This window comes from Phacochoerus africanus, chromosome 1 (genome assembly GCF_016906955.1).
Source record: "Phacochoerus africanus isolate WHEZ1 chromosome 1, ROS_Pafr_v1, whole genome shotgun sequence".
Taxonomy (NCBI): domain Eukaryota; kingdom Metazoa; phylum Chordata; class Mammalia; order Artiodactyla; family Suidae; genus Phacochoerus; species Phacochoerus africanus.
The window spans coordinates 56,520,032-56,533,658 of record NC_062544.1 but is presented as its reverse complement, the minus strand read 5'-3'; the positions used below and the strand labels follow the sequence as shown (position 1 = coordinate 56,533,658).

At 45.4% G+C, this 13,627-nt stretch overlaps 1 protein-coding gene across 2 annotated transcripts in view; it reads left to right on the top strand.

Moving 5' to 3' along the window:
• The window catches only part of EGFLAM (EGF like, fibronectin type III and laminin G domains), a 203,972-nt gene that overhangs the window by 74,058 nt on the left and 116,287 nt on the right, over positions 1-13,627 (top strand). For both annotated transcript variants that reach the window (XM_047766743.1, XM_047766734.1), the window contains exons 4-5: positions 2,366-2,392; positions 12,709-12,826. In XM_047766743.1, the coding sequence (XP_047622699.1) occupies positions 2,366-2,392; positions 12,709-12,826 (145 nt within the window). The remainder of the gene's footprint in view (positions 1-2,365; positions 2,393-12,708; positions 12,827-13,627) is intronic.

The following is a 13,627-nucleotide window of genomic DNA, read 5'->3' as shown; positions in this document are numbered from 1 at the left end:
ACTTGCTTGTCATCTGTGATGAGTACCTGTCACTTATTAAGAGTCTATTACCTGCCAGGCACTGTCCCTCATGCTTTATATATGTTTTTCCATTTAATCTTCACAACTATCCTGTGACCTCATTTAACTGACAAGGATGCTGAGACTCAGGGAGGTGAAGTAACAGTTGACTGTAAACCCAGGACAGACTGGATTCTGCACTCTGCTCTGGCTATTTTTACCAAAGCTCTCATGACTCGAAAAGAAGAGCTGCACATCCTCAGCTTGTCTGTATTTTGAACGCCACACATGTATTCTCAGCCTTTTGCTTAAGCACCCCTCATGTGCCTCAGTGGTCCTCAGTCCCAGCCTCTATGCTTTTACTCTATCCAAAGAGGGGGACATTGGCTTGGCCCCATGACGCCATTCCTGGTAGAGGTTCCATCTCCGCTTGACATCACTGGAACTTTCCACTAGCCCCTGGACCTCACCAAGGGGCTGGCACCATCCCCAGCAGTGTCCCTCAGCTGCCCAGCCTCCTGTCCTGCAGGGAGTGTGGGTCACAGCTCACACTAGAGCAGCCTTGGCAGAAAGGGCACAGTGCTGGTGACAGGGGTCGTGGAATCCGCACAGCGCCTTTGAGATCAAGGTCCTGCCCCGTCACATGACCAGGGGCCTGACACGCTGACATCTCTGGGAAGGGCCAGAACAGTGCAAACAGAAAGCAGAGGCCCAGGCTGGGCAGCCCCCATGGGCTTCCAGACCACCTTCCTCCACTTACAGGTTGGGTAACTTTGGCCAAAGCTACTTAAACTGCCAAAGCTTCAACTTTCTCCCATGTAAGGGGTATGATAATTATGGTCTTGTGAGCCGCACATAAAATTATTCATGTAGGAAGTTCCCATTAAGGCTCAGCGATCACAAATCTCACTTGTATCCGTGGGGATGCATGTTCAATCCCTGGCCTTGCTCAGTGGGTTAAGGATCCAGTGTTGCTGTGAGCTGTGTTGTAGGTTGTAGATGTGGCTCAGAGCCTGCACTGCTATAGCTGTGGTGTAGGCTGGAAGCTATAGCTCTGATTTGACCCCTGGCCTGGGAACCTCCATGTGCCACAGGTATGGCCCTAAAAAAAAAAAAAAAAAAATTGTACACATAAAAAAGCATTTGGTAAAATGTAAAGAAGCTGTGTATATGTTAGGTGTTACTCCTCGAAGATCAGTGCCTTTATGTTAAATATATTCTCTCCATTAATTACACCAAGCTACTAGAATATGCTACCAAATTATGCCATCATTTGATTACCTCGCTGATTTCAACAAACCTTCGTAGTTGCTGCTGTCTGCTCAGCACAAGATAACCCATGGTCGCTGTTCCTGGGCAACTTTTGGTCTTCCTGGGCAAACTGTGTTCACACTGATAAAACAGTTAGAGACCAAATGCCAATTACAGGCCACTTCATAGACAGACTAAGGTTTTTGAAGATGGGGAGACTGGTGTAGGAATGAGTGGGCAAGGGGTAAAATTTGAGGCTGAGAGTTGAAGCAGGGGCAGTTTCTGAAAAGGCAGAGAGGGAGGGGAATTCTTTTGACCCAAAGGAATGAATGTGCGCACGCGCTTGTGTGTGTGTGTGTGTGTGTACATGCGCGTGTACATGTGTGTTTGGGCGGGGGTGGGAGGAGGTGCAGAACACACAGGGGAGAGAGCAAATGATGACTAGACATAAAGGCGGTGAGCCACAAAGAGGGGAGGGGAGGGATCTGGTGTAGCAGAGTAGGCTCTGCATTCAGACGACTCACGTTCTATTCCTAGATGACAACCACCCAGTTGGGGAACCTTACTGGGTCTCAGGTCCTGTATTGAAAAAACAGATTTGAATAGACCCTATGGGAGGAGCATACCTGTGGTTCCCAGCCTGTGTGCCACGGTGCTCTAGGCTCTGCAGGAAACTCTCAGGGGCCTCGTGGAATATTTGAACTTTTCATGGGAAACAGCAACCTCTGTGTCAAATCTTGGGCATAGAGCTATTGAATAAATGGAACTAGGTGTTTCTTTTGGATGAGAGGTTCCACAAAGGTATTACTGAGATGCTAATGGTGCTGTGAACGGAGAAAATTTGGGGATCTCTGTGCCTTATCACATCATCCTATAGCATAAGGATGCTGTGGGTGTTAGACAAGGTTTGGGGGGGGCGGTGGTAGAGCCCCCAGCACCATACCTGGCCCACAGTAAGAGCTGAGCGAGCGCTCAAGAGGATTCACGTTGCCAAGGTGTGTGTCTGCTGCCTTAGGCTGTACCTGGCGGAAGGGCACCTACTCTGCGGGTTCATTTTCGTTTCTGCAAGCTTCCCTTTCATTTTCATACTGTTTTGTTTTTTTCTCCTCTCCAGGGACGATTGGATCATCAGGTGATTTTTGTAAGTATGCTTTAGAAAAGTGCACCCCTTGCCCCAGCCCAGGACTCAGGAGGTCTCTTTTCATCAAAATGTTGATTTTCCTGCCTCCCGCTCATACTGACTAAAGCCCACGGAGCTGGCTTGGTTCTGATCGAAGCAGGGATGGTGGACCATACCAGGTGAATTTTTAATCATTGAGAAGGAAACTGCTTTTATCTCACTTGGCAGAGTAAGGTGAAGAACACTATTTTTAAAGGTTGAAGTCATTGAAGCTCTGTTCCAAGCCCAGGTGGAAAAGATTGAAAAGGAGAGAAAATATTTATACTAGCGAGCACTACTGTGGGGGGAGCTCCCCCACTCCCCCCCCCCTTTTCTTTTTTCTTTCCTCACTTTTTTTTTTTGAAACAATTCCAGACCTTCTTAGTGAGGCAGGACCAGGTTACCTAAGCTGGTTGATTGACTTTCTGGATTGAATGCCAACCAGAGATTGGGTTGACACATGGCTCATCTGAGTCCAGCGAAGAAATGGCCAAAATAACCTGGCAGATTATGTGGAATGTTCTGATGTAGTCTTTGATAATCTGCCGATAGAAAGGCTTCTGATTGGGTTTGCGTTTGACACTTAGCCTTTGCTTAGAAGAACAACCTGCAGGTTTCATCGTGGGAAAATCAATAATAAAACATATCAGGACTGTTTGGTACATTTTTAGAGTTAGAAATAGAAATGGATATTTATTTTATTTTTTTAGGTCATCATTTCCTTTTAATTGAATGGTAGTGGAATGAGGAATAGTTTCCATTGGAATTAGCAAGATTTTCCTAGATTTTATGAAAAAATAGGAAGTAATGCTTTAATGTAATGTAAAATCTTTACAGAAATGTGATGAATTTTTTTTTTTTGTCTTTTTGCTATTTCTTGGGCCGCTCCTGCGGCATATGGAGGTTCCCAGGCTAGGGGTCGAATCGGAGCCGTAGCCACCGGCCTACGCCAGAGCCACAGCAACGCGGGATCCGAGCCGCATCTGCAACCTACACCACAGCTCACGACAACGCCGGATCGTTAACCCACTGAGCAAGGGCAGGGACGGAACCCGCAACCTCATGGTTCCTAGTGGGATTCGTTAACCACTGCGCCACGATGGGGACTCCTTTTTTTTTAATTTTTTTTTTAATTTTATTTTCCTACTGTACAGCAAGGGGATCAAGTTAAGAAATGGATATTTAAACTGGTGGTCTCCACACTTTTGGATCAGGCATATCCTTGGTGAAGAAATGTTTGAACATGTACCAGTATATGTATATTTATGTATTTATTAATTTTACATATGCTGCTCTACTAATACATTATGCACATTAGAAAATCCCACAGAATTTTAAAGGCGGAGGAAACATAGAAACAGAAAGTTCTTCTGTTTTCTTCTGACATCCAATAGATTGTCTGGGCCATCTAGCCCCACCACCCTGCTTTGGAGGCCACTGGTCTGGCTGACCCAGAAGAGTGATTCTTTTTGACTCTTATCCAAGGTCAGAGAGAGAAAACAGCCAGGAATTGTGAGGTTTGCATCTAGTCCCAGTTCTGTCCCTAGAGCAAGAGGAACCTGTTTGGCCAAGTCACTGAACTCCTGTGAGGCACTTTTTGACTATAAAATGAAGGGGCTGATTGTAATGGTTCTCAACTGGTGCTCCCCTTGTTCCCTATGGGCATATGCAGATATGTGTGGGTATTTGAGTGAACAAGCTTCAGGGATACTGACTCTCCTGCAATATGCAAGGTAGACCCATACGAGGAAGATTTGTCCAGCCCCAAAGCCAATGCTCCCCCTCTTGCAAAACCCCGGATGATATTCTCTAACTTTCCATGACCACTCAGGGAATGGAAATGCCTCCAACGCCTCCCTCCACTCTGGCCTGCATGGCCTTCCTTAGGACCTTTGGGAGAAGTCTGTTTGGAAGATGTTCCTTTTCTGTTTCCCTGTGCCTTCTATCTAACAATGCTAAACATTCCCAACTTTGACTAAGGCAACTAAGACCCAGCCTTGACTTGTAGCATCAACTGTGAAGTTGAATCCAAGGTTACTAGCTACCAGTGAAGGGTATTTTAGAAGAATTACAGAATTTCTACATTGAAACTTTGGCCCAGAGAAGTTTAAATGGCATCCCCAAGACCACACACCTACTGGGCTCCAGAGTGTGGTTCTGCACAGCTACTATGGCTCCTAGTCCAGTGCTCTCTCCCCCTTCATGCCTCCCCTCAGCTCTGCTCACTGAATTCTAACCCCAGCCCACCTCACCCCTGCCCCAACCCCATATAGGAGCTGAATGTCAAGACTAGTGAACAAGACACCGTCCAGCTTCATTTCTGGAAACAATGGCCGACCTGGGTTTCCAGCAGTAGGAATAAAGTAAGGTGTAGAAGCGGGTAAAGGTGAGGTCTGATTCAAAGTCAGAGATTTAAGTTCAGAACCTTACAACACGGTTTCATCATCACAAGGTGAACAGGGATTCAGTTAAGAATAGCCCCGTCTTTGCAGAGGCTCCTCAGCTATCCAGGTTGTTTTAGTGCATCAGGTCAAGTACTAATTAGGATGAAAGTTTAGAAGTCCCCAAACTCAAAGTAACAGTGATCCTAATAAGATATGCATTCATGTTTCCCCCATGTAACCATGTAGATATAACCACTTTAAGGTGCTTTTGGTGGCTTCCCTGTGCCAGGATTCTTCCATTGTTCTGCCAGCCCTTTTGGCCTGCCTCACCAGGGTCCCAAATAGCTCACTGCCACATCCACATTCTAGCCAATAGATGAGGAAAAGAGGAAAGCGAACACATCACTTACTATTAAGGGATAGTTCAGAAATTTCCCTCAGCATTTTTGCTTGCATCCTGTTGGACGGAATGTAGTCACATGGACCCACACAGATGCAAGGCATTCTGGGAAATGTAGTCTTTGAGTGGCCATGGGCCAACTGAAATATACAGGGACCTATTAGAAGAAAGGAGAGAATGGCTGCTAGAGGACCAAGAATCATTCTTATCACAGACCATGAATGGAGGGAATGTGTCTGTAGACACAGAAGAGGCAGTTGGACATCTGAAAAACAAGGTGCCAGCCTGAGACTTAGATGTGCTCTGTCTGGGAATCAGGCAATTGAATGCATGTTGTGCATTTCATGAGGGAAACCAGACCCACTGTTGCTCCTGAGAGTAGTAGTTCTATAAACTCTTTGGGTCCAGTTTCATCGTCCGTAAAATGGGGACAAGACTGACTTCTCAGGGCTGTTGCGAGAATTAAATGTGGCATGGGTGTGCAAGGGTTTTATAAATTCCAAAGTAGAGTGTAAATGCAAAGTATTGTTTGGTGATACAATCATAAGATGAAAGTTTGGTGTTTCTGGTGGTCTGTGAGGGAGGCAAGCGTCCTGGGGAATAGCTCACTTGGTTGTAAAGTGGTTTGAGCTTTCTTCTCGGGCTCAATGAACTAACTAGCTAGCCTTCCTTTTTTCTTCTATAGATATGAATTCTCTGATCATATAACAGCCACCGGTCTTGTTAAAAGACAAAGAAGGCAACTTTTGGGAGGGGTTTTGTATTTCGGAAAGGGATAGATAAATACAAAGTAGGGTTATTTTGCAGCAATGCACCTAGGTTTGCTCTCCCCACCAAAAAAAAAAAAAAAAATTATGGGAGGGGCCAAAGAAGACTGGAATTCACTTGGGCCTCTACTCCAAGAAAGCAATTTCTCTTACTTTGCTTATCACCATCTTGTGCAGAAAGACATCCAAGAGAGATATGTATTTTGGCTTGTTTTCAGACTTCCACAAGGCAACAAAACACTTTGTTTTTCTACTTTGAAAAGCCTGTATTTAGCACTTTATCTAGTTTGATGCAAGGCTGAAGTAGTGGCCATCAGACATTTAAGGACAGAAATACAAAAATTTGTGGAATTGTGCAGCATTTTACTAAAGAATTTGAGGGTTCTCACAAGTCACACTATTCTGAGGGATTTCATTTGGGAGGCGTGATGTCAGAGGAAAAAGTGACAGTTAGATCATTGAATCCAGCCCCTCTTTTTTTTCCCTCTTTTCTTTTTATGGCTGCACCTATGACCTAGGGATGTTCCCAGGCTAGGGGTCCAATTGGAACTGCAGCTTCCAGCCTACACCACGGCCACAGCCACACTGGATCTATCCCAGCCGCATCTGTAACCTATGCCACAGCTTGTGGCAACACTCTCTCCATTACCCACTGAGCCAGGCCAGGGATTGAACCCGCATCCTTATGGAGACTATGTCAGGTTCTTAACCTGCTGAGCCACACAGGGAGCTCCCCAATCCCTCTCTTTATGACCCCATTTGCTCAGTCCCCTTGACTCCCTTATGCTAACCTACCAGCCCCTCAGCTCAGGAGAAGAAGAAATAGTTAGCTTCCCAGAGGGTGACCCTCTACCCCTTGGAATATCCCTGGGCTAAAGTGATCTTCCATATGTAACAAAAAGTTTAGTTATTTTTTAATCTACCTCAAGAACTTCATTGATCACTTTTAAGTTTCTGATATATAAATTTCGATATTTTATAGATAAAATAATCCAGTCTTCAGTGTTCAGGATAAGTATTTCTTGTTGACTTAAATATTACTTAATTTTTTCATATATGTATTATTCATTTAGTCCCTGGGAATTCCTATTGTGGCTCAGCAGTAACGATCCCAACTAGTATCCATGAGGACCCGGGTTCGATCGCTGGCCTCACTCAGTGGGTTAAGGATCCGGTGTTGCTGTGAGTGGTGGTATAGATTTCAGATGCGGCTTGGATGTGGCATTGATTTAGCCCCTGGCCTGGGAACTTCCATATGCCATAGTTGCAACCCTAAAAAAAAAAAAAGAAAGAAAAAGAAAGAACTTGGTCCCTGGAGTCTATCCCACCTTGCCACTTAACACGTAAATTACCTTGAGCAAATCATTAACTTCAGAGGTTGAATTTTCTCCTCTGTAAGCACAAATAAAAGTGATACCTACCTCATAGGACTGAGGAAGAATTAAATCAGGGCTGTATGTTCCTGGAACAGAGGAAACAATAAATGGTTATTAATGGTAGTTGTATTCGGTATTGACTTATAGCTAATATCTGCAATAATCCATGAAACCACATCACCACCGCCATACTTTATGCTGCTTAATGACTTCACAAGAGGAAAGAATCCTAAAGCAAAGGCCTGTGAGAGCATTGGATGGATTCGAAAGTGTTTTTCTGCTGCCACCAGAAAAGCCTGGGAGTGGCAGTTGGGAGAGGGGTAATACACCCGCTACTTCCAGCCTCTTAACCACCCAACTTGACATGAAACCAGGGGACAGATGGTAGACCTAGGATGCACAGATGCAGAGAATTAGACCGGGGTAAGGGGCAAGGGTCAGGGAGCTGTGAAAGCAGGTCCATCTGTTCAGCCAAGACCCCTTGTGCAGTTACATGTAGGATGGAACCAGGGGAGAGAGGAAGGAAGGAAAGCTAGGAGACAGACACCTTCTTGGAGGCTGGAGAAATAGCTCAGGCAAGGAGTCAAGGGAAGTGGAAGAAGGGGCAGGTCTGAAGAAGATGTGGAAGTGGCTGAGGGGGAGGTGGGGAAGAGGAAATCAGCCTTGTTTATGGGATGATGAACTCCACATCTGGGACAGAGATACAGATGCTGTTCATCAAGTAGGAGGGGTCAGGAGGAGAAGCTGGTTCATGATGAGGCTCTCTGTTTATATCAGACATCTTGGCTTGATTTCTTTCTTTCATTCGTTCCCTGGTTCATCTAATCATTCATCCAAAAGCATTGTGTGAGCATTTGCTACATGTCTGATAATGCTATGCTAAGCTTCTGGATGCCAGAGGAATAAGAACTTGCTTCCTGTTCTCGAGTGGGTGGGAAGAAGGTGACCAATAAACAGACAATTACAGTAAAAGGTGAGTGTTGCTGTGATCGAGGGACACCAAGGAAGCATCGAGGCGGGCGCCTAACCAGAGTGGGGGCTGCAGGTCAGAGGCATGATGTAATGTCTCAGCTGAACTGAGTCATGAAGGATGAGCAGGGTGATCCAGGCAGGAGTGGGGAGAAGGGCATTTCATGTAGAGGGGGCAGCAGGTTCAAAGGCCCAGAGGCAAGGAATTGAATGGCATAAATTTGAGCCCTGCCAAGTCCTTAAGTATGACTGGAATGTAGATTGCAGGAAAGGGAGGTGGCACGAGACGATGCTGGAAGGATAAACAGGGGGACGCAAAGATGCTATTGTAAGGGGCAAGGGACACGATCAGATTTGGGGTTTTCCAAGATAACTCAGCAGTGGAGTCCAGATTGGACGTGTAGGAGGTATTGGTGGCCAGGAGAGTCAGAGCCGTTGTTATTATGAGGACTTCGACTTGAATGGCTGTGAGGATAAAAATGACATAAACAGATTCAAGTGTTATGAAAGAGTATTGATGGAATGATGGTTAGGGAAGAGGGGTGAACACAAAGAGGAAAAAGCCCAGAATTTCTGGTTTGGGTGATGAGAGAGAACACACAAGGTGAAGCACTTTTTTGGTTCTGTTTTTGGTAGTTGAAGGAGGCATGATTAGTTGAGTTTTGGTTATGCCGAACTCGAGGTGCATGGTAGTTGTTGGGTAGAGAAGTTCAAGAAGCAGCCACAAACCCATGTCTGGAGATGAAGAGACAGGTTAGAGCTGGAGATGGTGGGAGCTGTCACATGAAGATGCCAGAAGCTAAGAGAATAGTCGACGAACCCACCTAGTCAAGGCTACAGAGTAAGGGAAGATGGTGAGGGGTGAACTTCTGGGACAGACCAACACCTAAGGAGCCAGCAGAGAATGGGGAGTGGGTGGAGGATTGGGGGAAGGAACAATAAGAGAAATAGAAAGGGACCAAGGAGGAGCAGTCTCCGTTTCTAAGGGAACCAAGAGATTTAAGAAGCAAGGGGGGAGGGATAAATTAGGACTTTGGGGTTAACATATACATGCTACTATATATAACATCGATAACCAACAAGGACCTACTGTATACACAGGGAGCTCTACTCAATATTTTATTTTATTTTATTTTTGTCTTTTTGCTATTTCTTGGGCTGCTCCCGCGGCATATGGAGGTTCCCAGGCTAGGGGTCCAATCGGAGCTGTAGCCACTGGCCTACGCCAGAGCCACCGCAACGTGGGATCCGAGCCGCGTCTGCAACCTACACCACAGCTCACAGCAACGTGGCATCGTTAACCCACTGAGCAAGGGCAGGGACCGAACCCGCAACCTCATGGTTCCTAGTCGGATTCGTTAACCACTGTGCCACAAAGGGAACTCCTACTCAATATTTTATAATAACCTCTAAGAAGGAAAAAAAGAAAAACTCTGAAAGGAATCTGTACATGTTACTGAATTGCTGTGTGGTACACCTGAAACTAACACAACATTGTCAATCAACTGTACATCAGTTTAAAAACAAAAAGAGGAAGAAGTAAGAGTGAGCAACAGGATGGAAAGCTGCAAACAGTCAAGTAAAGATGGAGCTATTTCCATTGGGTTGACTGCAGCGTGATTGTGATGACTTTCATAAGAACATCTCAATTGTGGGTAGTGAGGAGAGGCTGCAGGAGCAGGCAGAGTGAATAGGAGCAAAGGAAGTGGAGACGACGTCTTCCAGAAGGGGGTCTCTGTGCTGTGGAGGCAGGGGCGCATGCGCAGTGGGGGCATTATTGATTGTTTTTTAAGCTGAGGGTGACTTGAGCACAGGAAAGACTTACAGAAGAATCAGGTAGATAAGGATGAGGATGGAGGACAGGAGAAAGAGAGAGGATGGGGAACAGATGGCATTCAGAGGCCAGGAGGGGAGCCATGCTCTAAACCAGTGGTTCACAAACCTGGCTGCCCACATCAGCATCCCCTGGAGAGCTTTAGACAAACTGAGGTGTGGACCCTTCCCCCCAGAGATGCTGATGTAAGTGGTCTGGGGTGGAGTCTGGGCGTTGGTATTATTGTCAATCTTCAGAGGATTCTAATACGCTTTCATTGTTACAGTATTCGATAATTATTGCTTGAATCCTTTTAAAAGGTTTTGTTGACCAGTGGATTAGTTCTCCTCAGCAACAGAGCATGTTTAATCATTTGCTGAGGATGTTGTGAAGAAATGCAAGACAGGAGCCCTGCTCTCAAGTGGCTTGCAATCCCATAGGAGAAATAGAAATAATTTGTAATATATGTCAGTGCTAAATTAGTTGTGCAATACCTGCTAGGGAAAGATCAGGTCCAGTGTCACAGGGAAGATTTGGGCCTCAGAGAGGAGGTGAAACCTAAATAAGCAGGGACAAGGAGGGCTTTCACATACCTAAGGCAATACTCATTACAACCCTGTTTCTCAAGGACATCCTTGGTATCAGCTACTTTATGTACACTATCCCAAATATTATAATGATGCCAGATAGTTCTATATCATCCCCATTTTATAGACAAAGAAAAACTGAGGCTCAGGCAATTTAATACCGGGGCTGCAAGTGGCCAAGTCAGGATTCAAGCCCAGGACTGATTTTTTTTTTTTTTAATGTTTGAAGTATAGTTGATTTACAATGTTGTGTTAGTTTCTGCTGTATAGCAAAGTAATTCAGTTACACATATACACATATCCATTCCCATATGAGTTATCCTAGGGTAGAGTTCCTAGTGCTATACGGCAGGTCCCTGTTGACTTTCCATTCTATATACCATTGTGTGCAAATGCCATCCCAATCCTTCTCTCCCCCAACCTGCTCTTCCCCTTTTATAACCATAGGTTTGTTTTCAAAATCTGTGAGTTTGCTTCTGTTTTGTAAATAAGTTTATTTGTATCATTTTTTAAGATGCCTCATATAAGTATTATCATATGGTCTTTGTCTTTCTCTATCTGACTTCACTTAGTATGATAATTTCTAGGTCCATCCATGTTGCTACAAATGGCATTGTTTCATTCCTTTTTATGGCTGACTAATACTCCATTGTATATAAAGCCCAGAACTGATTGATTCCAAAGACGGTATCCTTTCCACCACAGTGTCCTGGGAGTGATGAGACCTAGGCTCCCACTTACTATTTAACACTGTAGCCTCAAGATGGAGCAGTCCTCTTCAGCTGGGGCTTTCTGGTCGGGACCTTTATGCAGGTGAAGTTCACACACACACATCCATCATCAGTCCTATGGTTCCAGCAGCAGCAACACTTGGGAACTTCTTAGGACTGGAAATTATCAGGCCCCTTCCCAGATTTACTGAATCAGAAACGTTGGGGGCCAGGCTCAGCAGTTTGTTTCAGGAAGCCTTCCTGGTGATTCTGATAAAATTTAAAATTTGGAAATCAGGAGTTCCCATGGTGGCTTAGCAGAAACGAATCTGACTAGCGTCCATGAGGATGCAAGTTCCATCCCTGGCCTCACTCAGTGGGTTAAGGATCTGGCATTACCAAGAGCTGTGGTGTAGGTTGCAGACGAGGCTCGGATCTGACATGGCTGCGGTGCAGGCCAGTGGCTGCAGCTCCGATTCTTCCCCTAGCCTGGGAACCTCCACGTGCTGCAGATTCGGCCCTAAAAAGACAAAATGAATGAATGAATGAATGAATGAATGAATAAAATAAAATTTGGAAATCAGGATTTCCCATGGTGGCTTTGCAGAAACGAATCTGACTGGCGTCCGTGAGGATGCAAGTTCCATCCCTGGCCTTGTTCAGTGGGTAAAGGGATCTGGTGTTGCTGTGAACTGTGGTGTAGGTTGCAGATGAGGCTCGTATCTGACATGGCTGTGGCTATGGCTGTGGCGCAGGCCAGCAGCTATAGCTCCAATTCGACCTGCAGCCTGGGAACCTCCATATGCCACAGGTGCAGCCTGAAAAAGACCATAAATAAATAAATAAATGTTGGAAATCAAAGTTTGAGTCTCTATGGATATAAATCAAGACCTCAGTTTGCTGTTGTGGTTAGTCCCCAAGGATCTTGATGTGTAAATGGAAAGAAAGAGCTGGAGGAGTTCAGCCCTAGAAAAGATTGTCAGCTGAATTTCAGCAGCCTGGTACTCTGATCAAAGAACTCAGATGTTAAGAGCAACATCTGATATGGTGAATGAGTCCCAATTTTAGGGCAGTGTATCGATTACAATGAAGGGGTAAGTCTCTAGTCTTGGGAAATATGTCCTGGTGCTTTCCTCTTTGCAAATTAAAAAATGTGATCAATCCTAGAAGAAGCAAGACAATCTCCTAAGCAATTCTGCAGGGGCCTCGAGATGCAACCCTCATGTAAATTGTCTGGTTTGCCTCAAAAGCACTTCTGACTCTTGACACATTTCCTGTTTGGTCCTGGACAGGAGGAAGTGATTGGAAATTTGAAACCAGGCACTGAATACCGAGTGAGTGTGGCAGCTTTCAGCCAGATGGGCAAAGGGCGGCTTAGCTTGCCTCAGCGTGTTACCACTTTGCCCCAAGGTAAAATGCGTTTAACTCATTAGTACTAGGAAAGTGATGGGTGTTATTCATTCTTTCCTTTATTCCACATATATCATTGAGGACCTGCTAGGTACCAGGCACTGTGCTAGGCTCTGGGAGTTCAATAGTGAACCCAAACAAGCAGTCTCTGCCCTCTCAGAACGTAGCGGGGTGAGTCAAGACATTATCTAATTCATGTGCAGCCACAGATAGTGATAAGCGCTTCCTGTGTTGCTGTACGATTTTGCCTGTAAGATCAGATGTAGGAATGTGGTAAAGATTCTCTGAGGAGATGTCTGGGTGGAGAGCTGATGAGTAAGTGGGCAATAAGAAGGTGAGGAAGGGGAGTGGGAGAAGAGATTGTATAGGCAGCCGGGGGGATCCGACAAAGGCTCATTGAGGTGGCGGCTGCCATGGACACTGGGGACAGAGGTGTCTGGAAGACATCATTGCTCACAGGAGCTCATTGTGGAGGGAGAGGCAAGTGGTAGGCAAGCAGCTGCAGTGCACCTGAGGTCTGCCTGGCTGGCTCTGGTGCACTCAGAGGGATCGCTCCCTCCATCCCAAGACTCAGGGAGGGTTTCAGGAAGAATTGTATCTTTGGCTTGGAGTTTGAAAACTGCGTTAGGATTTTGCTAGGAAGAAAAGGCAGGGAAAAAATGCTTCTGGCCAAAGCAATAATGTAAAGACAGGTTGGAAGATGTGAGAGTCTGGGTATGAAATAATGACAGTAGTTCCCTTCAGATGGGGTCATCTTACATCTTTACACAGATATCCTGCCATTGTCTGTACTCTGATGAT